Raw genomic sequence first — 26,316 nt, forward strand, 5'->3', positions numbered from 1 at the left:
TAGAATGAAAAGGGAAATGGGTTAATCGGTTTTAATGCAATCAATGGATTTCATTCATACTTGTTCCAAGGTTCAGAAATATGGTAATCAGATTTGTTCAACAATAGTTTTAAAATTTATTGAAGGTTTATTGAGTTATTTGTTGTAAGACTTAAATTCTTATTCGACTAACATATGGTTTAAGTAGAGGAAGAAACTGGTCATGCGGTAGCTTTTCCGTTTTTCAAAAAGTTGTCATCGTCCACGATCGTATAGCGGTTACTTCTGTACGTATCCAACTCAAAAATGTACTTCTTGCCACAGTCCTTCATTAGCTTGTGGATGACCGGTTTGATGTTTTCGATGCCAGCGATCCTTGCCAGTTCATTGTAGTAAACAAACTAAAAGCACAACGAATTAGTAAAACAAAAAAGTATGTTCTAGTCAAGTGACTCGACTACTGCAAATCCGGTACTCCATGCCATTTATAAAATATGTTAACATATGCCAAAATAAATTCCAAAAAATCCCTCTTAAGAAAAAGAGTATACTTAAAAAATAAATATATCTTAAGACTTAAGGTCTGAGCTAATTTGTTTGAAATAAACCTTCTCAGAAATTCATTCAAAATCTTGGATACCGCCCGAATTTTTGATGAATTTGAAAAGTTGTTAGAGGTTAGCGGCAAACTCTTTCCGTTTTCCGATTTCAAAGTGATATATCTTTTTAAGTCTTGTAGCTTAGATCTCTAAAGCTCTACATTTAAATTTTATTTTAAAATTTTGAGTTATGTTTACGATTTAACTCCTTAATCAATTTCCGAACAATAGAATTCCGGAAAAGTGACCAAAAACCTGAAGTTTTAAGTCTTTAACTTTTTTTTCAAGCATCTGATTGCAAAGTGGTAAATCTTTAAAGTTTTGTGGCTTCAGTCTCTTTAACTCTGCATTTTAATTTCCAAACAATAGAATTCCGGAAAAGTGACCAAAAAACAACAGTGTTAATTTTATAACTTTTCTTTCAAGCATCCGATTTTTATGTGCTATGTCTTAAAAGTTTTGTGGCTCTAAAAAACTGCGTTTAAGACTTGGTTTGTGATTTCGGTCCGATTTCCTTAATTTCCAAATTATTTCAGCCAAATTCCAACTGAAAGTCAAACCAGGAAACTCTAACCCTACAAAATATGGCAAAAACTTTAAGATTTTTAGCAATGATAAGATATCTGGTTGTAGCTAACCGTCAAAAATAATTGTTGAAATATTTTTTAAAATTTCCGTTACACTTTGGATTACTTGGGGGAACTAAATTACGAGCACCGGATATAAAAATATGTGTAAAACAACTAAATACTCACCTGTCGTTCGCCCATCTGATGTGCTTTCTTGTGGTTGTGAACGCCGCAGCCCCATCTCTCCCCGATCTCCTGTTCCAGCTCGGCGATCATCTCCTCGCGGGAGGGGAACTCCCGCTGGCCCGTAAAGAACTTCAGCGTGAAGCGCACCTGCATGTCGAAGATGTGGGTGGGGATCACGTTGAATGGCAGTCCAATAAAGGCCATGGTCGGGTGATTGATGTTGATGCAGTGCTTCCAAAGGGGTTGCACGAAGTTGTCTATCACCTGGACACCCACATCAGTGCTCAGGCAGGGGAATGTGTACTTGTAGCCGGTGCAGAACATCACGTGGTCGAAGCTTTCCGTACTGCCGTCCGTGAATACGGCTCCATTCCGGGTGAAACGCTGCACGTCCGGCTTCTGTGTGACATTGCCCATGAAAGCTGTGTTGGGGGTCTGGGGCAGGTGGTGGCTCAGGAACACGTGTTTGGCGGCGACACGGACGTGGTTGGTGATGTCCATTCCGCTGGGACCAGCACCAATGATCAGAACACGCTCGTCTTAAATAAGATTGGGTAAGACGAACACAAGATGAGTTAAAGTTAATTTTTTTTAAGATTTAAAATAACTTCATTAAGAGGAAGGCTATGCTTAAAAAGCTGTGAATTTGTTATGTTCTAAATAGGGACTACTAATTATGATTAAAAAATAACCCTAATAAGTTTTATTTAAAATTTTTTTTAGTTTACTAATATTTGATGGGTTTAAAAATCGCTTGAAAGGTTGGTAAATCTAAAACCGTTTAAAAAATTCGCACACAGGAGGCGAAGTTTCGGAATAAGTTTTATTTTGAGCAAAAAAAATAATAACCGTTTATAAATATTGATGAGTTATAATTTTGTACCTGTTGTGTTAATGAGTTTTTAATTTGTTTTGCTCAAAAATAATTATTATTTTCATTCGTTTTCGATAAATAATTATTATACTCAATATTGTTATTCTAAATATTATCAATTAACTTAAAAAAAATAACTCTGTTCTGCTATAAATATTTTTAAAAAAGCATACTTATATGGGCAAATCCTTGTGTTGTTTAAAATTTAGTAAAAAAAATCCTTTTACTTTTACTATGTGTATTAATTTTTGCAAAGTCCGTCTGCAAAAATTAATACACATAGTAAAAGTAAAAGGATTTTTGATCTCGTTGATATGGAGTAGAAAAATAAAAAATTTAAATTATTAAGCAATTGCAAAATCAAAAACAAATTTTTGATAAAGCCAAGAGGGCATAACATATATTAATAAGTAACCTAATTTATATAAAAATTGTATAAAAATAATTTGACTTTATAATATAAAGAATAATTTGTTAAAAAACACTCAATAAGTTTAGAATTGTGTCCATTTTGCTTTGCTTTTCCATTGAATCCTTTCGCAGAACTTTGCTAAGGTTTAATCAATAAAATTGGCGTCTGCAGATCAGCCAATGTGCTCGCTATCACTAAAGACGCACGTGGGAAGCGCGCACTGAATTAGCACAGACCCACAACACTTGTTATTATTATTATTATTATGTCACTCGGCCGTCAACAATATTATCTGCCGACGAGGGTGCTCCAATTTTTTTTATGGGAATAACAGAAGTGGGACTCTGACCAGACGGCGATGGTTGCCAAGTCTGATGTTTTGGCCAACATGATTTAGGGGACTAAGGTACTAATGCTCTTATCTCACCCTTGAACTTATCTGCCTTCCGGTACAGGTGGCTGTGCATCTTCTTGCCCTCGAACAGATCCCATCCCTCCACCTCCGGTATGTCCGGTTCGGTGTAGTGTCCGTTGCAGACATACACGAAGTCGTAGTAGACCGGGTCGCAGGTATCCGTGCTGTGGTCCCACACATAGACCTGCCGTAATATTGATCAGTATTTCATCAGTCATGTTGTAAGATCCGTATGAGCGTGGGGGAAAAACAAAACAAAAACAAAGTCGCAGTGATTGAGACACCGAAAAAAAACAAAAAAAACTGGTTCGAAAATAAGTAAGTAAGTAAGTGACGTCGCTACCAACCTCCCAGTCGTCCAAGCGAGGACGCACTCTTATCACCTCGTGCTGCAGCTTGATGTGGGGCTTCAGCTTGAAGTGTTCCGCATAGGAGCGCAGAAATTGCAGCACCTGATTGGAGGTGATGAAGGATTCGGCGATGTCGTCGGGGTACGAGTAGTCCGGATAACCCATGACCTCCTTGGGCAGATTGGTTCTGAAACCAGGTCAACAATCAGGCCCCATTCCGCATCATTAATCACCATATCGCTTACCGTAATCCCTCGTACATACTGCTATGCACCTCGTCGTACTCATCCTTGGGCATTTCCTCCGAGAAAATCCAGGTTCCTCCGATTTCGGTTCCTCGCTCGTAGGCCACTGCATCCAATCCCGCTTCCAGTGAGTTCTTTAGGGCACACAGACCGGCTGTGCCAGCTAAAAATTCAGATTTGCCCCATATGGTTCAATCGGCTCATTAGAGAAGATTCGATTATTACCTCCTATTACGCAAACGCGACGCTTCTGGTCCATTGAGGTTTTCATCATTTTCGAATTCCCGATTGGTGGCAGGGTCTCGAAATCGCTTGTCTTCTGGTTAACGACTGACCAACGACTAACCGAGGGGCTCGAGCTTCCACAGATATAGACCCGGCAAAGCGTTGCGATGTGCGCTACACTTGAATGTAGTAGTTGTTTGCATGCTCGGCACAACTGGTGAGTTGATTCCCGGATACGAGTGTAGGGAACATATGGGCTTGTATAATTTTCAATGGAAGGGGACTTGACGGGTCGACTTCACCCAACGTCTACTGCCTTATCACTTGCGGTCGCCGGTGATATAATAGCGACGTCGGCGTTGGCATCGGTCGTTCTGTAAGCGTCTGGAATCCGCCGTCAACAAATCGGAATTACAGTAAAACCTAACTATATCGAAAACAACACAAATATACTTATTTAATTGCGTACCTACCTATTAACCGCTCTCACCTCGTTCACCATCTATAGTCAACAGAAACACTCTTAATTAAAATTTGTAATTCAAGCCAAAAGTGCTGGCAAGATATACATTACTGCACTGTAAAAAAGGTTTTACTTAATAGGAACGTTTTTGAAAATGTAAAAGAGCATAGAAATTTAAATAAAGCTAAATGAATTAACTAAATGTTAGATAAAGATAATGGGATAACAAAACACCTATCCATTATATGGAGGTATTTGAAGGTGGTATTTCAGTCTCGACTAAACTCTTAGCAATTAAATAAATTGATACAATTTAACAACCACCATTTATGAAATATTTAAGTAAACTTTTGAAATATTAACTTAAGAAATAGTAATATGTAACGAATATATATAGCTAATATGTTAAATTTGTATCTTTCTCAGTTTATGGGACTTTAAAACAAAAATGTTAGTAATAATTTGTAAACTTTTACAAATCTAAAATCAAAAGATTTTTGTATATGAAGCTTTGAACTTGTATCTGGTTTTGTTGTAAGAATTGTGACTGTTAACCACAAACATCTGGCTGCTGGGCGATATTGAATCCCGAACTCATAACGCACGAACTGATAGCACTATCAATTGAGATTTGGCGAAGATTTATACCCATATCCCCTTCCCGGAGTCACTGTGTCAATTCAGTTTAACAGCCTATTTGAGTTTTTAATTATCAGCTGTCGACACAACGACAACGAACGTGTATTGAATATCATCAGCGAGGGGGAAATAATTAATTTTATTTAATTACAAAAACAATGCCGGGGCTACAATGTGGCAGGCCACTGCGAAGCCTACGGAAAATTCCTTGCTGGGGGGTGTGTGTGGAGCCTCTTAAATATGGGTGTGAGGAAGCCAAGTAATAGATGTAGCTAGGCTGTGATAATGGAATAGATTGGGCCTACACTTCACTGGAAGCGACTTCAACATAAGCATGCTTTGACAGCTCTTTGGTGCTAGTCAAGATTATTTTGATTTTGCACTGGAGTGCTTAACCAATCAGGGCAGTTTGATCGCGCCTTAAGATATTTGCTATGCAAATAATGGAAAAGCTCTTGTCCACTACATAAGATGAAATTAAACGGAAACAAAAAATATTAAGAACTTATCGTCAGGGACTTATTATTTTTAATTTTCCAGATTACGAAATGAGTCACTTCAAATAGAGGTAAAAAAAAATAATCCCCACCAGTTCCATTTTGGATGATCTATGCAAATCTACTGTAATTATATTTTAAAGAGCTTATATCATATTTTTGTGTATATATATACAAAAAAATATTTATATATTGTTGTTATACGCTTGCAGTGAATATTATAATTTTGGTCAAAAGTTTTCAACGCAGCGGTTGCAAAATGTTTGACTACTTAAAGTGTACGTATTTAATTTATTGATTATGTTCACCATAAGGGTCGATTTAGCTGGATAAAACTTTGTTATTGTCTTGCAGGATATTTATGTCGGAGCTGATAAAAATTGGACGAACTTTAATTTATTTTTAATTTTAAAATATTCGTATACGAAATTAAATTCGGTTTTGGGAAAATTGACTTCAAATTTTAAAATTTCCTATGCGCGGCGAAATAAATTTCTAAGGCCAAATTATCCTGTAAACTAGCCTCAATGGGAGTTTCCTTGTCATCCTACATTCAGTTTCTCCATTATTCATAGCTCCTTAATAATAGTAAATTAGTTATTTTTTTCCAAACGAAATGTGATCAATCGTAAGCTTTAAACATGTAAATTTGAAATTGGCGCCAAAATCTCTTCACATTTTGTGTGAATGGTAACTTTTAAGTTTGTTCTCTCCTAGCTTTTTCACGAGCTTTTCGGTTCGTTGCAAGTTCCATATTATTTCTAGCATTAGAAAAATCACAGAAAAACCCTGTAAATAGAACACAAATTTAACACATTTGGTTTTACACAATTTTTAATGCAAATTGAAATTTTTAAAAATACCAGCAGCACGATCGCTGGTTCGCTCCCCTTCGGAACTGGTTAGCTTCACCGAGGCGGAACGGTGAACCGGTTCGGAAAGAACCGCGGCTCGCGCCAACACATCGCACAATCACAATCGGTTCGCGAGAACGGGAGCTCGGAAGAACGGGACTGTAGAACGGAGAGTTGAAAACCGGAGAACCGGAGAACGGGAGAACGGGAACCGTAAAACGGGGAGTGTAGCGCCGCGATCGATCGTTTTCCCCCACTTGCTAAACATTTCGCTGAGCTATAGCTCTCGGTTAAAGGTTCAAAGTGATGTGAGGCGAAAAACAACAAATAAAAAAGAAAGCAAAGGCGGTGCAAAGCGGAGCGGCTGGAAATAAAATGAAACTGGGATCGCGGCACCAGCAACAAGTTTTAGTGGTTTTCCTTTGTGCGCCTCGTTCGTGTTTGCTGCTCTCCGCTTTGCTCGCCCCATTCGTCGCCGACTTTTATTTTGTTTTGCCCATTTTATCAGAATCGGAACCCAATCCGATCCCGACCCGACCACCTCCAAAAAAGCGCAAGGCGAGCTCAGCTGCTTTAAGGTGAGCTGATCCGATCCGATCCGTTCCGTTCCGAGTGCATTGTGCATTGTGCGAAGTAAAGTCGCGAGGCTACCGTTTCGGAATTACACAACCCACATGGGGCAGCGCCAACAACAGCAGCAGCAGCACCACCACCACCACCACCACCAACAATAGCCATAGCCACCGACCATGGCACCCACCACCAGCCCGCCGGGTCCCGCGGCCCCCAAGCTGGCCAAGTTCAAGTCCTCATCACTGGACCACGAAATCTACACGGCGAATCGACGCGGAACGATCGCCACGGCCTCCAGCGACTGGAAGGCGCTCCGTGGAGCAGCAGGAGCAGGAGCTGGAGGACCCTCAACCGGACCCAATCACTCCAACGGACGCTCCCTGCACGCCGGCGGCGCCATGACCCGGGCCGCCTCCACATCCTCGTTGGCCAGCAGCACGCGCACCATGACCAACTACCAGGAATACAAAATGGAGATAATCAACCAGGTGAGCACCATTCCGCTGTCTGTTTATTCTTGTTTTAAAAAATTCACTACAAATAGAGTTAGTTATAGAGTTAGAAATAAATAGGTACAAAGGCAGCGTTATCGACCCAATAATGAAAACATACATATGTATGCAAATCAATGCCGGGAACAAAGTTATGAGCTAAAGCAATTTTAAATGACTCCTTCGGGAATCTAGCTTCTGAACCAATGACTCATATATATGTACATAATTTCGTTGTTTAAAAGATTATACGGCATCGAGTCAGTCAAGCGTGACAAACTTTTAGAATTGGAGACTTTAAATTCTAAAATGTCTCCATTTCTTTTGTTATCGGCCAAAACGAAAACACACACAGTCGAAAAACAATTAGTCCCTTGTGGTCGAATGTAAAAATAAAATATATATTACTAATCGTGTTCCCAAATCTGTAGTTTACTTTTGAATTCCTTTTTTTATTGTGTCAAACTTGGTTGTTTTTTTTTTAACTTTAAAGTCTTATTTTAAACAAAGTGAGGTACTCAGTTACAAAAAATCATTACTTACACAATTTTCTTACTTTTTAAGTCGATTACAACGTTCTTAACAGTATTCGCATGTCATTTTAATAACATTAATTTAAAAAAAACGGTCTTGCAAAAGGCGAGTATACATAAATTAACTAGTTTAGATCTAGATTTCAAAGCTAACGAATTTACCATTCTTTAAATCACAAAATTGTTAAATTTTTAATTTTTCTTCATTGACAAAATAAAATGTAAAGACGAGTTAAAACCATACCATACTTTAAATTCTTAATTTATAAATTTATGTATGTATAAATGTACGAGCATATGTTTTGAGCTTCAAGGCAAAATAAAATCTTTATCAAAAGTTGGGAAAAGAAAAGCAAAAGCTGATCAAATAAACTGCCACATTTTGTGGACAAATTTTAAAATTACGATCACAACAAAACACACAAACTGATCGACAAACAGTGGGGACCTCGATTCCTATTTACTGTGCCAAAATGTTTGCGAAATCACCTGATTATGTGGTCATATCCATATTATCCACGACTTTTTTCGTGACTGTCTCAATTTAATTGATAAGTTAAATATTTTTTGTTTCGGTCATACGTTTATCTTAGACTGATAAAAGGCTCCAATGCACGCACCGTTTTCCTTCATATCGGTATGTAAAATATTTACTCAACTTCCCTAGGTGAGCGAAAAGTAGTGTTTATTTAATATATTTGCCTTCGTTGTTGCTTTCGCCACGGCTGATAATTTGTTGAGATATTTTTCACTAAGCGCATTGCGGAAGTTTGCTCAGAATGCAGGGCCTTGCAAAGCTTATCAACCGAGAAATCAAATGAGGAAGGCCTAAAGGCCATAGCCAAAAATGTATCTACACTTTTAACAGGGCTTTTCGGAGGTTCCCAGAAAACAATGGCACCTGGATAAAAGGGAAGAACCCAATGGCGCCACGGTCATAAACATTATAAACAAATATTCCAAAAATAATCTGAACACACACGGTATTACCAGAAAGCCTCAAGTGATGAATTCATCGAACTCTTCCCCCTGAAGTTAATGTTTAATTATTTGAACGGGCCAAATTCGCCAAAAAGGTAAAACTTGGGCGCACAAGTGTATCGCCATAACAAGATCACGTAAACAAATTGACGGATTTATTGGTATGGCCCGCGGGCAGGTGATTAATTCATTGGGAGGCTGGGAGGCTGGACGAATGCGGAGTGCCTTCAATAGACTTGTCAAGACACCAGCCGCAAGGCCAGCGATTTGGCATGGGTTCGATCTCTTCGGCTGGCCATGTTATAAGTCAAGTTGGCGCCAAAGTAGGTAATTGTCTGTTTACTTGGCACCAAGTCGATGGCGTGACGAACAGTAATTGTGCGACATAAATTGAGGGAAGCAACACTATAGCTATTGTAAATTGAGCGGAATTGTGTAGACCCTGGGAGGGGGTATCTTATTCACGGCAAAGATTTTCCGTCTTACAGTTTCCAGAAGCACAAAGTTTGCCGTCATTTCTTTCCACAGCACGTGCTGTTCGCTACTTTTTGTTTAGAACTGGGTTTATTGTTTATAACCGCCATGTGCACGCGGCATCATTTCGGCTGCATTTTAAGAGACTCTGTAAGAGGTGAGATTGAAATAGCCCAGGTGTCCACGGAACTGAGCTGTAAAGCAATTCGCCAAGACGTAAATGTGTACGCCGGAAACTTTGGGGCAGCCGATCGGTATTGATTGAGTGCCCCGCTGATGGAGCAATATTGCCTGGCAATGATCAAAGCACAGCCGTTAATTCGATTTTGATTGAACTTTTGGCTTTGTCGTTTTATTTCAGGGGAAGTGCCTGTGCGGCCAGTACATCAGAGCCCGACTGCGTCGGGCAGGAGTGCTCAACCGGAAGGTGACGCAGCGGCTGCGCAACATCCTGGATCCTGGCTCCTCGCACGTCGTCTACGAGGTCTTCCCGGCCCTCAATAGCGTGAGTCGTCCGTTAAAAGCCACATGATTCTCTTAATAAACGAACTTTAATCCACAGATGGGTGAGGAACTGGAGCGCATGCACCCGCGGGTGTACACAAACATATCGCGACAATTGTCGCGAGCCCCTTTTGGGGAGCTGGAGGACAGCGACATGGCCCCGATGCTGCTGAATCTGGTGGCCAAGGATCTGTTCCGATCGAGCATCACCTGGGGCAAGATAATCTCGATCTTCGCCGTCTGCGGCGGCTTCGCCATCGACTGCGTGCGGCAGGGCCACTTCGACTACCTACAGTGCCTGATAGACGGACTGGCCGAGATCATAGAGGACGACCTGGTCTACTGGCTGATCGACAACGGCGGATGGCTGGGCCTGTCGCGGCACATCCGGCCCCGGGTCGGCGAGTTCACGTTCTTGGGCTGGCTAACGCTGTTTGTCACTATCTCAGCGGGCGCCTATATGGTGTCCAATGTGTGTAAGCGCATCGGCTGCCAACTGTATTCGCTGTTGTTCTAGCCTTGCCCCGCATCGTGTCGTTTTAGATGTATATTCTTACCAATTAGTCAGTGAGAGCTTCGAATCATTCCTGCTTCCATGGACACCGAGTCGTGTAGTAGTATGTAGTGCACCTTGTTTTACGAATAATATTGTTATCCTGTTTCTTCCCTTTGTACATACAAGGCTAACCTAGTGCCAGGCGCAATAAAGCGTGTGTTTAAAACAACTGAATTTAAGTTTGGCGCCAACGGAGCTGCCAGATGGGACTAATTATTAAGGGTGGTTTCTGTACATTGTTTAGCAACACTGGAGGTACAGTGGAAGTCCCTACGAGTTCAAGCATGGAGTTCTCGTTATTATTGTTAAATGTTTGGTTCAGAATGCCTTAAAATCAAAAGTGCTTACTGACAAACGGGGGACGACAGTCGATATCCCGACAAACAACGGATGTTCGTTGGCATAGCCAGATTTGCTAAAAATGATGTAGTCAAATGTACCATGGCTGCACAATTTGCTCATTGTAGGGAAAATATATTTAGCTTTCATAATCTTTTTAAATTTTTCGATTTCAGCAGTTAGAGTACTTTTATTTACTTTCGGCAGACGGCTCCCGTTGTTTCTCAATATTTTTGTTAAACAGAAACCTTAAATTAAAGCTTACCTTATTATGTGCAAAATATTTCAAAATATTATATTTGGTACTTTCTTTAATAAAAGCCAATTTTTTTCGTGGGTTACGCAGGCCACTTAACAGGACGTAAAGTTCCTTATTTTTGAGGAGTAAATTTAAATATAAAAATAAAGAAGAATATACTTTTACTATTATACTTTTTTGGTCACGTTATGTTCAAATATTTAAGATATAATCGACAGCCGCAGATATTATGACTTGCGGAAATTTTTAAAATTCAGAGAACACCCCAAGTATCGTATTTAAAAGCTATTTTAAAAACCTTGCCAGACAGTTAAAACCTCACAATTCGATGAACTTGGTGGCAACGCTCTGACTTCGACAAAACAATTGTTGTGAATGGTTTGTCCAAGATTATATATTGTAAATAAATCAGTTTTGTAGCAAATAATGCCATGTCATGTGAGTGCACAGTGTCCGGGGGCAAGAGCGTTGACTAACGTCCCATTGCAGTGTTCAGCCAGGCCGAGGAGACTAGCCCGGACACCCACGTGGACGATGGATCCTTCTCGGGAGTTGCAGAGCCCCAGGAGCTCCTTTTCTGCGAGAGCTGCGGCAACGTGTACGAGGACGGCGAGGCTTACGCCAGGGATCACAATCGACAGACCGGCTCCTGCGGCAATGGCAATAGAGAATTCGAGCTCGTAGAGGAGGCCACTGCGGACGAGGAGGTCATTACAGATTGCATTTTGGAGGAAGTTGACGAGGAGGACATCGTTGAGCCGGATGCGCCGCTCTGGGAGCTGGTGGAGGTAGAGGAAGTTCCTGCCGCCATCAAGACGCAGGAGGACGAAACGGAGTCCAGCTGTTCCGATCGCTACTTTTGCTACGACTGCCACAGCATTTTCGAGAACCGAAGTTGTGCCGAGGAGCACGTTTGTCCGCGGGCGGAGTCAGGCCTTGGTTCCAGCCAGCAGGTTGGCGAGGCCAAAGCACCTTCCCGTCGAAAGTTGCCCGGAGTCGGAACAAGGACTAGTCCCAAAAATGCATCCTCCGTGATTAGCTGCGGGATCTGCAACACCGTTTTCAGCTCGGACAAGTTCCTCAAGTTTCACATGCGCATTCACGAAACTCGCGCGTCCAAGAGCATTCAAGACGCCCTTCCTGTGGGCGCCCATCAGCAGTACAGCGAACTGGATCAGTTCTACTGCGAAATCTGCAACAAGAGGTGGGTTAATTGTGCGAAACTAATGGTAAACTCACTTCTAAACTGTCGTTAACTGTCGTCCTCAGCTTTGATGAGAACCTGCTGACGGTCCACAAGCAGATGCACCAGCAAACTACCAGCGAGATTATGTGCAGCATTTGCAACCGCAAGTTCGAGAGCAATGTGACCTACCAGATGCACCTCAAAATCCACGAGAAGCCTCGCGACTTCGATCCCTCCAGCAGATTGATCCATCGTCCGAGTGTCGACAAGGAGAAGCCCGGGTTTCCGTGTCAATACTGCGAGCGGGTGTTCACCCGTCCCTTTGAGAAGGTCAAGCACGAGCGGGTCCATACCGGAGAGAAGCCCTATGGCTGTGAGGTCTGCGGCAAGACTTTTCGCGTGTCCTATTCGCTGACCCTTCACCTGCGCACCCACACCAACATCCGACCGTATGTGTGCACGGTTTGCAACAAGCGGTGGGTAGAAATAACAAAATTCTTTAACTTTATTTACAATAAACACAATTTCAGCTTCAAATCGCACCAAGTGTATTCCCATCACCTGCGCATCCACAGCTCGGAGCGGCAATTTGCGTGTGATATGTGCCCCAAGTCCTTTCGCACCTCCGTGCAGCTGTACGCCCACAAGAACACCCACACCAAGCCGTACCAGTGCGTCGTATGCAACCGACCGTTCTCCTCCATGTATGCCGTCAAGAATCACATGCAGACGCACAAGGACGACAAGGGCAAAGAAAGTACCGGCGCTAGTACGCCGATTCTTAAGAGCGGACAGCCGGCCAAGAGCCAGGCAGGTGGGAAGTTCTGGTGCAGCGCCTGCGGAGCTGAATATGCGCGTCTTTTCGCCCTGCGCCTGCACATGAAGTCGGCCCACGGCTTGGTGGACGATGCGGCCGTACAGCAGGAGGATCCCTCCTCCATCGCTGAAGATTCGCACGCCACAGAGGCCGATGACTCGGAGACCGCGGTGCTGATAGCAGCCGCTGAGGCAGACGCTGCTTACATTAATGCTGTGGTTAACGATGTGGACATCGTGGGTTCCGTGCCGACTTACGAGGAGTGCGTTGAGGTGGGTGGCATAAAACTTGAAAACTTTAATCAAATGCAAAGCACATTTGCTAATCGGTTCTATCTATTTCAGTTCGACGTGGATAACTTCCACAGCGAGGAAATCATCACGGATTGGCTTAAGTAGATCTTTAACTTCATACTCCGACTAGCCAATTAATTGTTTTAGAAATCGTAAAACCCCTCCTTTCTTTGCGAACCGGATTCCTTAGTCAATAAACTTTCCGCACGTTGGCGGAATCTTTGTCTAAAGCTGGTCCAGTTCGTCTATTGATTTCTACGACAAGATCTATGATTTCTAATCAAATGTGTGTAAACTTTATTGGGATCATAACTGGCGTGTAACAGGTAAATATATTGCTGGCGTACAATGAGACCAGTCCGTTGTGTTAGCTGACGTACAGGGATAAATTAAGGGAGATTTAACTACAACTATTTGTAAAAACTTAGACTAACAGAACGTGTGATTGGTATGCAGCCTTTGCGGTGACCTACTCCTGGTCGGCCGCAGCCTCGTCCTCCTCTAACTCGCTGTTGTCCTCGTCGCAGATCTCCTTTAGGACCTCCACCAGGTTGTTCGCTGCGTCCAGCTCCTGGCGCATCGTGTCCATCTCCTCCTCCAGTCCCTCGATGCGCTCGTGCAGATGTCGATTCTCGGTGAGCGAGTCCTCCAGGGCCAGTCGCCGCTGCTCGGCCAGCAGCTTGTAGTAGTTCTCGCCGGGCTCGGCCTCACTGGTTAGGTCCTCCGCCGTGATGGGCTTGTCGGCATCAGCGCGGGGCGTGGCCTCCGGCTCGGTCTGGGTGTCCGCGTCCTTTGTGGACGTCGCCGGCGCTGCTGTGGACGTTTCCACGCACTTGCGCTTGCCGTATTTGGGCGCGACCTGGACGCCGGCCTTTAAGCGACTCAGCTGATCCACGATGGAGGCCCGCCCGGTACCGCTGAGGTTTTCCTTGTCGTTGACGACGTTGCCCTGCAAGGGCTTTAGTGTCTTGCGCTGTTGTTTTAGGTGCTCCTGCTGCTCGGCCTCGCTCTCGACTTGGATGTAGACCCTGGCAGCGCTCGAGGACATCTTCGGAGCTGTTCGTTGTGCTTTCGGTGGGATTGGGTTGTCAGGGACAGCGCGTGTTCTATTTGCTTGCCGTTTGTTTATGCATTAATTTGTGCGCTGCGCTCCGCCGTTTTCCACTCGTTGTAATGGCCGCCAAAAAATGCGATGCCGCGTGCTGTTGTACAACACTGTACTGTTTGACTAGGGTTGCATCCATGGCCCTTCGTGTCACGACTGTCGTGCTCTATGGCGCAAAACTAAAGTGTTCTCACTCTGCGCAAATAATTTATTTGAAATGCTGTTTTTAAATGATATGTTAAAACTTAAAGCAAAAAAAATAAATCATAATTCTTATCATAAAAATTAAAAAAAAAAAAAACAATACTAAATACTTATTTAGAAATTCGTTGTATGCTCATTAGAAAATTGATAATAGGTCGATATTCAGTTAATCTATTGTCTTTGTGCTCAGGAGATTCACACTCGTCCAACTTTCACGCCACATTTTTCTTTTATTCTATGCCTCTGGTTAACATAAATGATTTTATAAGTTAATAAATAGCTCTAATTCCAATGGCTGGTGAAGCTTGTATTTTACTTGTTGTAGTGTTCGCAACTTCTTTGTGTAGAAATTTTTAAGATTTAACAAAGGTCAATTTGTGGTGAAAATAAATTATTAGACTTATTTTTTATTTAAGTGGCAAGCAAACAACAATCTGGGAAAAAGGGTGTTTTTTTTTTATTTCAAAATTTTTAGTACGGATGCAAAAGATTTTAACAATTATTAAAAATACTTTTTAATTTTGCACAAGTGTGCCAAAGCGAAAACAAAATATTGATTTCAGATGTGACGTTAAAAAACAAAACGGTAATTGAAATTGTTGAAATTAAAATACGATATTTTTGCTCTGCCCAAAATTTTCAATAAAGTCATAACAATGTTGGTTATTATGGGCTTTATAAAGTTTGTATATGTAAGTCTTTTTTTTTAAAAACATTTAAATAATTTGTTTTTAGTTTTTAAATACTCTATATAATCTCTACAAAATGCATTGAGTAATGTAGCAATGATATGTTTGCTAGGTGGCAGCCCTGGTCACGTCACGAGGACACGAAGGATAAACGGGCGATAAGAGAATAGCCGATAAGAGCTCCACCCAGTCGCAGAAAACATGTAATTCACCCAGTAGCGGATCGAAACACTTTTTTTATTTTCCACTCGCAAAACACAACCACCGCACCCCCACCTACACCCCCAAGGAGAGGAGAGACGCCGCAAGATGGACCACAACGAGATCTCCATGAGCATGGACGTCAAACTGGATACACACGACAAGCGCCCAGTGGCGCTGCGCTACAAGACGTGGACCCGCTGTCAGGTGAAAATCGAGGCCATCAAGTGTGTGCCCTGCTTCCTGCGGCTCAGCTTCCAGGCCCAAGAGGCGGAGCCCCACGAGACGCATCCCGCCAAACCGGTAAGCGTCTCCGTGAACGTTCCGGGCGTAAGCCTAAGCCTGGCCACCTCGCGCACCAAACAGCACTCCTATGGGCTCTTCTGGACGCAGAACCGCCGCGACTGCTTCATTTACTTCGCCCTGGAGACGGAGACCTCCTGTCGGCGCCACATGAAGTGGATGCGGAAGTCGATCAAAAACCTGGAGTTGTACCGCCAGGTTTTCCTCGAGCAGCGCCGCCTTAGCAGAGGTCCTGGCGCTCTGGGCCCGCTGCCCAATCTGCCAGACTCCCTGGACGCCAGCGATCTCTCGCCGCGAGTTTCGCAGATCTACGAGGAGATCTTCGACGGCAGCCGCATCTCGCGCGTCTCCATCGCCTCGGGCATCTACGAGGAGATGAAGCCATCGGCCATGGAAAAAACCCCCTCGCCGCCGCCTCTTCCCGCACATCCCCACCGCCAGCGCATCAACACTTTTGAGTGCGATATTCCGCGGTCCAGCACCAATCCAGAGTCGGAGCTGGCCAAGAAAAAGAAGTATAAAAACATGCTGGACAGTCTGTTTGGGGGACCGCGCCAAAAGGGTGCCGGCAGCAGCAATGAACTGGCAAACGTGCCCAACAATGAGGCACTACCGCTCTACGAGAATGCTCCCACCCCGGAGCCAGTGCTGCCGTTAAAGCGCTCATCCCAGTTGAGCAAGTCGCAGCGCAACAGTTTCTCGAGTCCGGACCTCTCCAAACTCAATTTACTGGACACCTTTGGTGAATATTTTGGAGCACAGAACCACGAGTCGAGCCTGGAGCTGAACATCAGTCTGGATGAGTCGGTCATTGAACCCATATCACGCAATCAGATTGTGGCGCAAATCACTAGCCAACTGAGTAAACCCGACTCACTGGAGAGCTTGAACGTTTCCGAGCAGCTGCCGTATAATTTCAACTTTTCCGCCTGCAACACGTCCACAATTAATCTCATCGGATCCCACGGAGCTGTTCCGCAGAGTAATCTGCTGAAGAAAAACAAGATCCTGGAGGACGATCTCACGGGATACTGCGTAATGGCGCCAATTTTGAAGCCGGCGGCGGTGAAGGAACTGCCACCGCAGCCATCCGGCAGCACAGCATCCACTTCGTCCGGCTATTCCACGGGCTCATACAGCTCATCTTCCAGCAGCTGCAACACTGAGGACCAGCCCACCAAGCCACAAGTGGCCAACGAGAGTGACATTTACGAAGCCATGCACGGCAGCTCTCTGAACAGCACCGTGGGAGCGGCTGCAGCTGGATTTGCGGAGCATCTATACGAGAATCTGTTGGCTGTCAAGGCGGCCCAAGAGCTGGAGGCGCAGCCACTCGGCATCGGACTGAGCACCAGCACACCCACCGAATCGCCGTTGGCACCAGCGTTGCCGCAGAAGGGAACGCCCAAGGAGAAGACAATGCAGCAGAAGCCAGAGGTGGAGGAGGAGGAGGAGGACTACTACCAGACACCGAGGAAGTCGATCATCAGTGTCGACGACAAGATACCCTCCTACTATCCCAACAGCTGCGACACCCTCAAGTCCAGGCGACGCAGTCCCGCCGAACATGGACCCAGTCTCAGGCACTTGGTCAGTTCCAAGTTGCGACGCGAACGAAAGGAGAACCTTTACATTTCATCGCCCCAACATATCATCGAACAGCGCCACAAGGCGGCTTCCATCTCATCATCATCATCATCAGCCAAGACTAATTTATCAACCAAGAAGACTGCCGCCCACAAGATCTCCGAGAGCGTTTATGCTGTCACCCATCCAGTCAAGCGACCGAATAGCACCAATAGTAATAACACCCACCAAAACTACAACAACAATAACAATAACAATGAAGGCGTGGATGACGAACTGCTGCATTTGACCATGCTAAAGAACATTGATTTTAAATTCGACGACGGCCAAGCTGTCAAGGATTCTGGCCAGGCGAAGTCAGCGAATGTTCCCTGCGTTCAGCCAAAGCTGGAGGAGGAGATCGAGGATCGCTCCCAGGCAGCGGAGCAGGCCACGCGACTCCTGCAGAAGTACGCCACACTGGCTAAATTCGGACATTCGCCGAGCAAAACCAAGCAGGCAGCTGCCCAGCCACAGCCCATGATACAATCGGTGGCCACGTCCAATGAGTTGCATGCACCAGGAGGCAGCATGAAGAAGTTTGCCTCGCTGCCACGCTTCAAGAAAATTGACTTTTCGCCGCTGAAGATGAGGCTGAACAACGTCTTGCAGAGAAATCCTCCGTCGCCGCAGCACTAGCGCAGATTTTGTCCAGTTTTCCGAATCCATGCTGAACACTTTGCTGTGAAGACACACTGCTTTTTTATGAATTTCGCTTATTATTTTTAATTTGTTGTAGGTTCTTGTGAATGTGATCTGCCCACCACTTTTGTGTTAGTTGGACAAGTTGATGTCATCAGCTTACTATTATGTTATCCAAGTATGTAATACGCTTTCCCACGATGCACTTAGTCTTAAGCCTTATAGGTTGATCGCGCTTTGTCAAACGTTATTTAACGAATCATATCCGGCTCCATTTAAGGAGCCCAACTAGTATTACTGTTGTGAACTAACGATGAATGTCTAGATTTATACATATGAATATGCTCAATTATGGAAATTTACAAGAACGCTTTTATACAATTTAAACTAAAACCATATTGTTGACTCATTTAGGCGCCTCGTTGTTGAAAAGAAACTAAATTTAGCTAAACAAGTTTAAATTCTACACATTATATTCATAAAAAAAATGGAATTACGCCGTACCGGATATTTTGGGACGACGTAAGCCTAAAACAACGCTTTTTGGCTTCGCATAACATATCAGAAATTAGTTAATCCTACGAGAAAATGCTTCAACATAGCATAACCAAAGCTCAATTGTACCGTGACTAAAACATAAGCTTAAAAATAGATATTTGCTGCTAACGAAATAAACTTTACAACCAACTGAAGGCATTCTGTTTTCTAAAAACGATCAACTTTATTTCCACACTGACTACTCAACTATAAACCATGGGTCGTCGCTGTTGGTGTATGAACTCCTGTTCCACCCGGGAATGCTTGGGCACCACATAGAAGAGCAAGGCTCCGCCCGATACGAAGAATCCCTTCTCAGCGATGATCTCGGCTAGCTGCTTTTCAACGGCAACCTTGTGGACGCAGCCCACCTTGCGGTTCTCGTAGTACACGTTCACGTTGCCCTGGCGGTAGCTCTGTGTCTTATCGCAGGGCAGCGGTTCGGCGAACAGCGTGGCCAGGCAGTCCTGCATGGTCGCAGTTTCCGGCAGCTTCTGCTGGAAGTCGCTGAACATGAACTCCGGATAGGAAAAGGCGGCGGGCCAAACCAACGTGCTGCCGTCCTCGTCCAGATGCACTGAGTGATCTTCCAGAGGTAGAAACTTGGGTTGCAGTAGCTCCTCGGTCAAGGCAGCCTTCTGGCCGACCCGTTGGTCATCGAACTTAATGGCCCGCTGCTCGATGGCATCGCGGAGCCTGTGGAAGCGGGTAAGGCGGCGCTTCGCCTCGGCAGCCTCTTTACGCTGGTTGCGCTCGATCTCTAGCTGCAGGAATAAAAATGGATAAGCGGGGTTTAAATTTAGCGGGAACACTCATTGTCACCTTCTTCATCTTGTTCTTGTGGAGTAGAGCGTTGGCCTCCTTGTGGTCTACGTCCACCTCGAGCAGCTCCTCGCACATCTGGGTGCACACGTCGAACTTCTCCAATTCGTAGGCACATTGCGCCGACCTCCAGCGGGCCTTTGTGTAGTCTGGCTTAAAGAACAAGGCACGCTGGGCGTCACTCAGCGCGGATCTATAGTTCTTGATAAAGAAGTGGGCCGCCGAGCGATTGTTGTAGAGCACGGCCAGCACGTCAGGGTTCTCCGTCTTGGATTTGATACCCTCGGTGAAACTGTAGATTGCCATGCGGAATTTCTTGTGCTTCATGTAGAAGTTGCCGTCCTCCTTGTAGTTGAGCGCCAGCTCATCGCGAGTGTTCTCCTCTGGGTCGTACTTAAGCTTCTGCAACCCCTCGAACATAGGATGCACGTCGTCACCGGGCTGCGGAGCACGCTTCATGAAGAACGGATGCTTGTCCATCTCCTCTTGCCAGCGGTCCTCCGGCCAGCCCTCCTCGTAGCGCTTCTTCTCCAGTCCATCGATGAATGCGTCCAGGTCGGCGTCCAGCTGGGCGGCCAGCTCCAGGCGCTCCTCCTCTGTCCAAGTTCGTTGCGCGGCCAGTTCCTCCATTTGTTCCAATCAGAAAGAGTGTTACCGCCGAAGGACTATTCAAATATACCAACTGGCCTTTAAAAATATACCAAAATAAAAAAGTTTAAGCTTTTAATAATGAAAAGTTTGTCTGGGTGTTTATATTGCAAGGATTTAGATCAAAAGGATAAAGCGGATTATAAAAAAAAAACATTCAAAAGAGAGTGCCTAATATACCACCTCCTTCCCGAGAGTGACCGTATGCCGCAAAAATGGTCGTCGTGACCCCAAAGTCATCGATGAATATCGGCAGAGCCCGCAGTGTTGACAAACGCCCAGACCCAGACCCTCCATTGGCAGAGACGCGACTGAGCTGAGACGTATCGTTGGCAGAGACGCGACTGAGAAATAAAATTAAAACGTCGACGTTCCTTCCTCGCAGAAGAAACCAATCAAAATAAAAACAAACAGAGCGTGCGTTCGCGCCAAATACTTAACAACAATTAGCAAACGAAAGAAACAAAGTGAGTGTCGTCGGGAAGCGAAAGTCCGAGCGCCCAGTTTGGCACTTGGATCCACATCCAGTTTTTGCTAAATTAACTCTTGTCTCCTCGTCTTGTCCCCTCAGTGCATACCCTCACGGCAGCCATTGAGATGGACAAGCTGGATGCCAATCTTGAGCAGCAGTTTGATCTCAATCTCATCGAGGCTGTCAAGCTGAACCCAGTGATATACGACAGGTCGCACTACAATTACAAGCACTTTGTGCGCAAGGCCCAGACCTGGAAACAAATCGCCGAAACTCTCGGTGTGCCTGGTAAGTGAAATTCGGCTGGTTTTTGGCTACGGGTTTTCAGCTTTCTGTCCGTGCCCCAACCAGTCAATTGATTAATTCTCTAAGGGGGACAGGGAGCGAAAGACGAAAGTCGACGACGACAGAAAACGACGCAAAAGTGAACGGCGACGCGGCGCAGTAGCTGGCTGATGGTTGTGAAATTTCAGGGGCGGAGTCGTTTGGAAGGGGTTGGCCAACAACGAATCTTGAATAGGTTTCATTTACGAGTAAAAATATTCTTTACAATAAATAATAAAATGAGACCAAATGAAAAGATCGCTTAAACTACATATATATATATATATATATATATTTAAAATATTAAAATTAAGCACATTTGAATCAATCAATGACTTGATTTACTTGATTTTAGAAATTTTAAATCACTAACATAATCCAAAAATGTGAACTCTCAATAAGACACCGAATTCTTAATTGGGATTTTAATTTCAAACAGCTAATTCTGTAGGGTTTGCTTTGTTTTAAATATAATTTGCAATACCTCGCCCCTTTTGGGCGCTGGAGCTCCGCCCCTGCTTGCTCTGTCGGTGTGAAGACCTCTGTGGCAGTGTGCTCAGTCGATATTTTTGAAGTTGCTGTACTTTGCCGTCGCGTCGCAGTAGTTGTCTCGCTCCCACAGCAGCTCTTCTGCTTGCGCCAGCGTTTATTTTTGTACACTGCGGCTGCGGGTTGTTCTGCCTCGGTCGACAGCTGACTCGCTCACACACCTTCGTATGCGTGTATACATACAGTGCTGGGCTAAAGTATTGGCAGTGCCGATTCTTTAAGCAAAAATGTTTTTTTTTTATACTTTTTAATATATTGCTTACATATTATGTACATAATTTTTCAGTTAGTGCAACAAAATTTGTGGACAAAAAAGTTTTTTTAGCATCAAACAATTTTAAGAAAAAGGTATTTAATTCATATGTTAAGGTGTTTCACATGTGTGTCAATATGCGCAATACTTTTATGCAGCAGTCTTTCAAAAGATACATATCATGATTTAATATTGTAAATTTTTAAATATATTGTCTTAAGGAAACGTTAAAACGTTTAGGTGTGCCAATAGTTTAGACACCCACTGTAGTTACCGGAGACCGACCAGGCAGCTTTCGTTTCGTTTTCATGAGTATACCAACAAAACTTACCGTTTATCCCACCCCTCGCCGGCCTTTGATCGAACCCTAAATTTTCGCCTATATCACAGCAATTTTTTTATTCGGCTTTCGATTATGCAAGGCGAGACGGTGGCTCGAAAGCTGAAATTCAGCCAAGTCGTTCCAGCAGCAATGCAATGCCACAGGTTTCCGTCTTCAGGCAGAGGCCGCGGGCAGAGGGAGTCGAAGTCGACAGCGACACCGTCACGTCAACGTCTCTGCTGGCGCTGGGAAGCTGCTGCCCTCTGCCCGCTGTTGCCTTCTGCCACCGTCTCTGCTTCTGCCAGCGGTTTGTTTTGGTTTGCGATTTGATGTTTCTAGCAGATGCGTTTCAGGGGTGGGCTAGATGGGCCAGTAGTTCTAGTTTCTGCAGACGGAAGAAAAATCCCAAGAAAACCAGGCAGGTGTAATCTCAAAGAGTTCGAAGAATATTATTTTATTTGGTTTTGATACTAGCGCTTAGATAGATAAGAATTTTTATACTTGTATCGTTAGGAAGATAAGAAAATTAATTAAATAAATAATATTTATTTACTCTCAAACAACTTATTACATTAATATAAGAAAGTTTATACTGGAGTAAACATTTATTAGTGATTATTTTGTGTATATATGTATATATATTGGACAGACTTATGTGTACGAAGTATCTCAACAGGGATTAATCATAAGTAAAGAAAAATGCAGTAAGACACCCCAAAACCATTTTAAAACCATTATCTAAGTACAAATAAAATAAGACTGTTGAGAATCCTCAATGTTGACGATCACATATGTAACAAATTTACCTGCATTGAAAAAGATTATGAAATATGTTTAAGTCCAAAATCAAGCGTTTATCATTACTAAATGGTTCGCCTTGTCTCTTGCATTGCAGAACAAAAATGTACCAAACGCTGGAAGAGCTTGCGCGACAAGTTTGCCCGCGAAATGAAACTATGCCAGGAATCGCGCTGGCGTTACTTCAAGCAGATGCAATTCCTGGTGGACTCCATTCGCCAGTACCGGGAGTCGCTGCTGGGCAAGTGCGCCAACGGCAGTCAAAATGCCAACCAGGCTGATCCGTCGCAGCAGCAACAGGCGCAGCAACAGACCGTCGTGGACATATTCGCTCAGCCGTTCAACGGCAGCGCCACAACCTCAGCTCAGGCACTGACCCATCCTCATGGTAAGTAGTCGAGCCTTCGAGCATCTGCGATCCCAGCTAAATACGCTTATTTCTTACAGAAATCACCGTCACCAGTGACGCTCAGCTGGCCACTGCCGTGGGCAAGGACCAAAAGCCATACTTCTACGAACCGCCGCTCAAGCGGGAGCGCAGTGAGGAGGAGCACAGCGACAACATGCTCAACACCATCAAGATTTTCCAGAACAACGTCTCCCAGGCGGTAAGCGCCGAGGACCAGAGTTTCGGCATGGTTGTCACGGACATGCTCAACACGCTGGGCGTGCGACAAAAGGCCGAAGCCAAGGTGCACATCATCAAGTATCTGACGGATATGCAGCTGTTGGCCCAGCACAACAAGTACTAACTGTCGGGCGGCTGTCATCGGCAGCTGCTGCAGCTGCTCCAACTGGAGAGCGTTCTGCCCTGAGATCAAACGAGAACGGACCAGCGGTCACCCATACCCACATCCACACAGGCCGACGGTCTTGTGCGGTCATTCATAGTTCATAGGTCTTAAAGTCAAACTACAGAATAACATTAGACGTAACTCCCCACAGCGTATACCCACAACGCGTAATTATACTTCCCCAAGCCCAAAACGTAGACAAACATATATATTTATATGCTTAGTTGGCCCCATGATCGGTGATTCAATTCGCGCCCAGTTCTCAGCTCTGTACAAAAAAAAAAAAAATGAAAAACGATTGAAAAATAGCGATCCTAGAATTATGAGTAGTTTGTTAAACGACCGCGGAAACAATTCATGTGCAGCGTACTGTAAATTTTTGACTACGATTTAGTTATAACTTGCCATCGGGTCTTAGCTCTGTAATTAAGTACACACGTAAAAGTTATTTTAATTTTATAAGTTCTGTTGTAATATGCTGAAAACGCTTGAAAGATACTTTGAAAGGCTTTTATTAAGTATGACAAAAGGAAATATTAAACACCTTTTTTCATAGTGAGCGTATATTACACACTTTACACGGATACAATCGAAATAGTTGCCGGCGACGCAAGTTGCTTACCATTTTCAATGATTAATTGTGCAATTATTTGGTATTAAAAAAAAACATTTGAAAAGTAAAAGACTTGTTTCAATCGCGGCGGTGTGGCAACGCTGCCGGCCAGCGGTATAAACAGAATCAGCTGTTCGGCTAGGGACTGATTTTATGTAATTGAAATGGCCACGAAATTGGAAAATGCTGACTCAAAATCGAGTAGTTTAAAGAACACACTAGATGATGCGTGGGCAGTAAGTATGTGGCTGCGTGAAAGAACCAGAGTTAAGGGGATTTTCCTTTCAGATTCGCCCCTGTCACTTGTACAAAGAGGAGTACGATGACTGCACGAGCTTCAAGGCCCGCTTCCACCAGTACTTCATATTCGGCCAGGATACTGACTGCTCCCAGTGGCTGACCGATTACCGAAACTGCGAGCGCTATCAGGAGTCCAACGGCAACGATGTGGCGGCCGGAGAGTCCTTGGTCAAGAGCGAGGAGGAACGCCGTCGAATTCGACTGCGCGCCCACTTTGCCAACGACACATGGCAAAAACGGAAAGAGCCGCCGCAGGATTGGGCCGCTCCACTGCCTGATTGGATGGAGAAGCGCAACGAAAACACCTATCTGGAGCTGAAGCAGAGGGAGCTCTCCGGCCAGGAGGTGCCGAAGGGGGAAGAACGCTCAATGTGTGCGATTATGTGAAATATACATATAAGTAGCTAAGGAAACAAAGACTATTATTTAAGGACTCCATTTCATCTCAATGGTTTCAGTTAACTTGTTAATCAAACAATTCATGTTCGGCCACCGGACTTGCGATGGTCTGGCACCACTGTCAGCTGATTTTCTCGATGTAGCCATCCTAGCTAAATTTGACGTTAAAATTAGCTAAAAATATCAGCATTCGATAAGACTTTATAACTTTTTTTGCAGGTTTGCATTATGTACTTGGTTTTAATTGTCGTGCAGGATTTCGTTAAAAAATAAATGATTTTAACTCTATTTGACTTGTTGGTATACATGTATGTAGTAAACTTAAAGATTAAATATGAAGTTGAAAATAGCCAAGAAACCTCCGAAAACAGACAAAACCGGCTACAATATAGCTGAAATGGCAGCACTTACTCTGCGATACCTCGGATACGGATACCTTCTATCTTTCTTCCTCATCCGAACCCAACTCTCCAGCTTTGCCTAAAATGCTAAAGGGTAGTACACTGAAAGCCCTGGACGTCAGAATCCTAAGGCCCCTTATTGAAACAAGGTCAGCAGGTAAATGTAAATTACATAACCCGGAGGCCGATGTCAAGCCCGTAAGATTTGGGCAGCCAAATTGACCGTGCCACTCAGATTGTTCTTCTCCTGTTGCAGAGGAGGCCAGCAGCGCAGCTTCGCCAGCAGCATCCATAGGTCCTACATAACCTTCAATGACTTCCGCAACAAAAACCGCTGGTACACCAAAAAGGAGCTCGTGGGGTAAGTCGACGGTCTGCGCATGATGAAGTCATCACTAATTTTGGTTATGCAGATACTCCATGCAGGATATGTACAGCGTGGTCTCCGACGTCAGCAACTACCACATGTTCGTGCCGTATGTGAAACGCTCCCACGTCCACAGCCGGAATAGTGGGGGCTTCAAGGCGGACCTCATAGTGGGTTTCCCGCCGCTGAACGAGGCCTACACTTCGCAGGTCACCCTGGAGTCGCCCAGCTTGGTCAAGTCCGAGTGCCACGATGGACGCCTGTTCAACTACCTGCTGAACGAGTGGCGCTTCAACCCGGGCCTCAAGGACATACCCAACTCCTGCGTGCTGGACTTCAAGGTCTCCTTCGAGTTCAAGTCGCTGCTGCACAGTAACGTGGCCAACCTGTTCTTCGACCTCATCTGCGACCAAATGGAGAACGCGTTCATCCAGGAGGTGCGCCGGCGTAGTGGTCCGCCCTCGATTCGCTCCCACGTCCTGACCTCGCAGCGATCTTGACCAGAGAACGTGGGCTATGGTGGTCTTTAATTTAAGTTGAAATTGTGTATATTGCGTTGACATAGCCCGTTGTTAGTACAATTAGCCGAATTGTAAATAAATTGTCGATCGAATTGTGCAAGAACGGACCTCTA

General features: G+C 44.4%; 9 protein-coding genes across 13 annotated transcripts; 6 read left to right on the plus strand and 3 right to left on the minus strand.

Annotated features, from left to right (window-relative positions):
• Window positions 1–107: 107 nt before the first annotated feature.
• Window positions 108–3,988, minus strand: LOC108145125 (senecionine N-oxygenase). The gene is made up of 6 exons (XM_017270340.2): window positions 3,855–3,988; window positions 3,630–3,792; window positions 3,382–3,571; window positions 3,047–3,218; window positions 1,334–1,872; window positions 108–380 (listed from the first exon to the last, which is right to left on the minus strand). Exons 1-6 carry the CDS (start codon window positions 3,901–3,903, stop codon window positions 201–203), a joined length of 1,293 nt encoding a protein of 430 aa, XP_017125829.2. The 5' UTR covers window positions 3,904–3,988; the 3' UTR covers window positions 108–200.
• A 2,426-nt stretch (window positions 3,989–6,414) lies between these two features.
• LOC108145124 (bcl-2-related ovarian killer protein) lies at window positions 6,415–10,588 on the plus strand. Its single transcript, XM_017270339.2, has 3 exons — window positions 6,415–7,368; window positions 9,721–9,864; window positions 9,922–10,588. Exons 1-3 carry the CDS (start codon window positions 7,057–7,059, stop codon window positions 10,378–10,380), a joined length of 915 nt encoding a protein of 304 aa, XP_017125828.1. The 5' UTR covers window positions 6,415–7,056; the 3' UTR covers window positions 10,381–10,588.
• A 756-nt stretch (window positions 10,589–11,344) lies between these two features.
• LOC108145118 (zinc finger protein 260) lies at window positions 11,345–13,543 on the plus strand. Its single transcript, XM_017270329.1, has 5 exons — window positions 11,345–11,455; window positions 11,507–12,221; window positions 12,287–12,679; window positions 12,734–13,292; window positions 13,365–13,543. Exons 1-5 carry the CDS (start codon window positions 11,449–11,451, stop codon window positions 13,416–13,418), a joined length of 1,728 nt encoding a protein of 575 aa, XP_017125818.1. The 5' UTR covers window positions 11,345–11,448; the 3' UTR covers window positions 13,419–13,543.
• Window positions 13,544–13,586: 43 nt separating this feature from the next.
• LOC108145120 (geminin) lies at window positions 13,587–14,514 on the minus strand. Its single transcript, XM_017270330.2, has one exon. It carries the CDS (start codon window positions 14,359–14,361, stop codon window positions 13,783–13,785), a length of 579 nt encoding a protein of 192 aa, XP_017125819.1. The 5' UTR covers window positions 14,362–14,514; the 3' UTR covers window positions 13,587–13,782.
• A 932-nt stretch (window positions 14,515–15,446) lies between these two features.
• LOC108145072 (probable serine/threonine-protein kinase nek3) lies at window positions 15,447–18,775 on the plus strand. Its single transcript, XM_017270255.2, has one exon. The coding sequence runs from the start codon at window positions 15,621–15,623 to the stop codon at window positions 18,078–18,080; it is 2,460 nt and encodes an 819-aa protein (XP_017125744.1). The 5' UTR covers window positions 15,447–15,620; the 3' UTR covers window positions 18,081–18,775.
• Window positions 18,776–18,779: 4 nt separating this feature from the next.
• LOC108145074 (DNA polymerase interacting tetratricopeptide repeat-containing, protein of 47 kDa) lies at window positions 18,780–20,103 on the minus strand. Its single transcript, XM_017270257.2, has 2 exons — window positions 19,443–20,103; window positions 18,780–19,384 (listed from the first exon to the last, which is right to left on the minus strand). Exons 1-2 carry the CDS (start codon window positions 20,070–20,072, stop codon window positions 18,824–18,826), a joined length of 1,191 nt encoding a protein of 396 aa, XP_017125746.1. The 5' UTR covers window positions 20,073–20,103; the 3' UTR covers window positions 18,780–18,823.
• Window positions 20,104–20,381: 278 nt separating this feature from the next.
• LOC108145077 (transcription factor Adf-1) lies at window positions 20,382–24,285 on the plus strand. Of its 2 annotated transcripts, XM_017270259.2 has the most exons (4): window positions 20,382–20,557; window positions 20,662–20,850; window positions 22,906–23,196; window positions 23,256–24,285. In XM_017270259.2, coding segments are annotated over exons 1-4 (786 nt in total). In that variant the 5' UTR covers window positions 20,382–20,556; the 3' UTR covers window positions 23,561–24,285. The 2 variants fall into 2 exon arrangements, with proteins under 2 accessions (XP_017125748.1, XP_017125749.1); XM_017270260.2 differs by lacking the exon at window positions 20,382–20,557 and having other exon boundaries at window positions 20,586–20,850.
• Window positions 24,286–24,316: 31 nt separating this feature from the next.
• LOC108145080 (UPF0545 protein C22orf39 homolog) lies at window positions 24,317–25,202 on the plus strand. Its single transcript, XM_017270265.2, has 2 exons — window positions 24,317–24,451; window positions 24,504–25,202. The coding sequence occupies exons 1-2, from the start codon at window positions 24,380–24,382 to the stop codon at window positions 24,900–24,902; spliced, it is 471 nt and encodes a 156-aa protein (XP_017125754.1). The 5' UTR covers window positions 24,317–24,379; the 3' UTR covers window positions 24,903–25,202.
• A 102-nt stretch (window positions 25,203–25,304) lies between these two features.
• LOC108145078 (coenzyme Q-binding protein COQ10, mitochondrial) lies at window positions 25,305–26,300 on the plus strand. 4 transcript variants are annotated; one of them, XR_001774386.2, is made up of 3 exons: window positions 25,305–25,472; window positions 25,572–25,676; window positions 25,729–25,844. XR_001774386.2 is itself a non-coding variant. In XM_017270261.2 (3 exons), the coding sequence occupies exons 1-3, from the start codon at window positions 25,400–25,402 to the stop codon at window positions 26,180–26,182; spliced, it is 645 nt and encodes a 214-aa protein (XP_017125750.1). In that variant the 5' UTR covers window positions 25,307–25,399; the 3' UTR covers window positions 26,183–26,300. The 4 variants fall into 4 exon arrangements, 3 of the variants coding, with proteins under 3 accessions (XP_017125750.1, XP_017125752.1, XP_041563243.1); XM_017270261.2 differs by having other exon boundaries at window positions 25,307–25,464; window positions 25,551–25,676; window positions 25,729–26,300; XM_017270263.2 differs by having other exon boundaries at window positions 25,307–25,464; window positions 25,729–26,300.
• The last annotated feature ends 16 nt before the right edge of the window (window positions 26,301–26,316 follow it).

Source organism: Drosophila elegans, unplaced genomic scaffold (assembly GCF_018152505.1).
Source record: "Drosophila elegans isolate 14027-0461.03 unplaced genomic scaffold, ASM1815250v1 contig_133, whole genome shotgun sequence".
Classification (NCBI taxonomy): Eukaryota; Metazoa; Arthropoda; class Insecta; order Diptera; family Drosophilidae; genus Drosophila; species Drosophila elegans.

Excerpts from the sequence above, each read along its gene's own strand:
- LOC108145125 (XM_017270340.2), bottom strand. The coding sequence starts at position 3,903 with ATGATGAAAACCTCAATGGACCAGAAGCGTCGCGTTTGCGTAATAGGA. Across the intron at positions 1,873-3,046 it reads GAAGGCAGATAAGTTCAAGG|ACGAGCGTGTTCTGATCATT; the intron begins GTGAGATAAGAG and ends ATCTTATTTAAG. Across the intron at positions 381-1,333 it reads ATCAGATGGGCGAACGACAG|TTTGTTTACTACAATGAACT; the intron begins GTGAGTATTTAG and ends TTGTGCTTTTAG.
- LOC108145124 (XM_017270339.2), top strand. The coding sequence starts at position 7,057 with ATGGCACCCACCACCAGCCCGCCGGGTCCCGCGGCCCCCAAGCTGGCC. Across the intron at positions 7,369-9,720 it reads AAATGGAGATAATCAACCAG|GGGAAGTGCCTGTGCGGCCA; the intron begins GTGAGCACCATT and ends GTTTTATTTCAG. Across the intron at positions 9,865-9,921 it reads TCTTCCCGGCCCTCAATAGC|ATGGGTGAGGAACTGGAGCG; the intron begins GTGAGTCGTCCG and ends TTTAATCCACAG.
- LOC108145118 (XM_017270329.1), top strand. Across the intron at positions 12,222-12,286 it reads TGCGAAATCTGCAACAAGAG|CTTTGATGAGAACCTGCTGA; the intron begins GTGGGTTAATTG and ends TGTCGTCCTCAG. Across the intron at positions 13,293-13,364 it reads CTTACGAGGAGTGCGTTGAG|TTCGACGTGGATAACTTCCA; the intron begins GTGGGTGGCATA and ends TATCTATTTCAG.
- LOC108145120 (XM_017270330.2), bottom strand. The coding sequence starts at position 14,361 with ATGTCCTCGAGCGCTGCCAGGGTCTACATCCAAGTCGAGAGCGAGGCC.
- LOC108145072 (XM_017270255.2), top strand. The coding sequence starts at position 15,621 with ATGGACCACAACGAGATCTCCATGAGCATGGACGTCAAACTGGATACA.
- LOC108145074 (XM_017270257.2), bottom strand. The coding sequence starts at position 20,072 with ATGGAGGAACTGGCCGCGCAACGAACTTGGACAGAGGAGGAGCGCCTG. Across the intron at positions 19,385-19,442 it reads ACAAGAACAAGATGAAGAAG|CTAGAGATCGAGCGCAACCA; the intron begins GTGACAATGAGT and ends TTATTCCTGCAG.
- LOC108145077 (XM_017270259.2), top strand. Across the intron at positions 20,851-22,905 it reads CGAAACTCTCGGTGTGCCTG|AACAAAAATGTACCAAACGC; the intron begins GTAAGTGAAATT and ends CTTGCATTGCAG. Across the intron at positions 23,197-23,255 it reads GGCACTGACCCATCCTCATG|AAATCACCGTCACCAGTGAC; the intron begins GTAAGTAGTCGA and ends TATTTCTTACAG.
- LOC108145080 (XM_017270265.2), top strand. The coding sequence starts at position 24,380 with ATGGCCACGAAATTGGAAAATGCTGACTCAAAATCGAGTAGTTTAAAG. Across the intron at positions 24,452-24,503 it reads CACTAGATGATGCGTGGGCA|ATTCGCCCCTGTCACTTGTA; the intron begins GTAAGTATGTGG and ends TTTTCCTTTCAG.
- LOC108145078 (XM_017270261.2), top strand. The coding sequence starts at position 25,400 with ATGCTAAAGGGTAGTACACTGAAAGCCCTGGACGTCAGAATCCTAAGG. Across the intron at positions 25,465-25,550 it reads AGGCCCCTTATTGAAACAAG|ATTGTTCTTCTCCTGTTGCA; the intron begins GTCAGCAGGTAA and ends CGTGCCACTCAG. Across the intron at positions 25,677-25,728 it reads ACCAAAAAGGAGCTCGTGGG|ATACTCCATGCAGGATATGT; the intron begins GTAAGTCGACGG and ends TTGGTTATGCAG.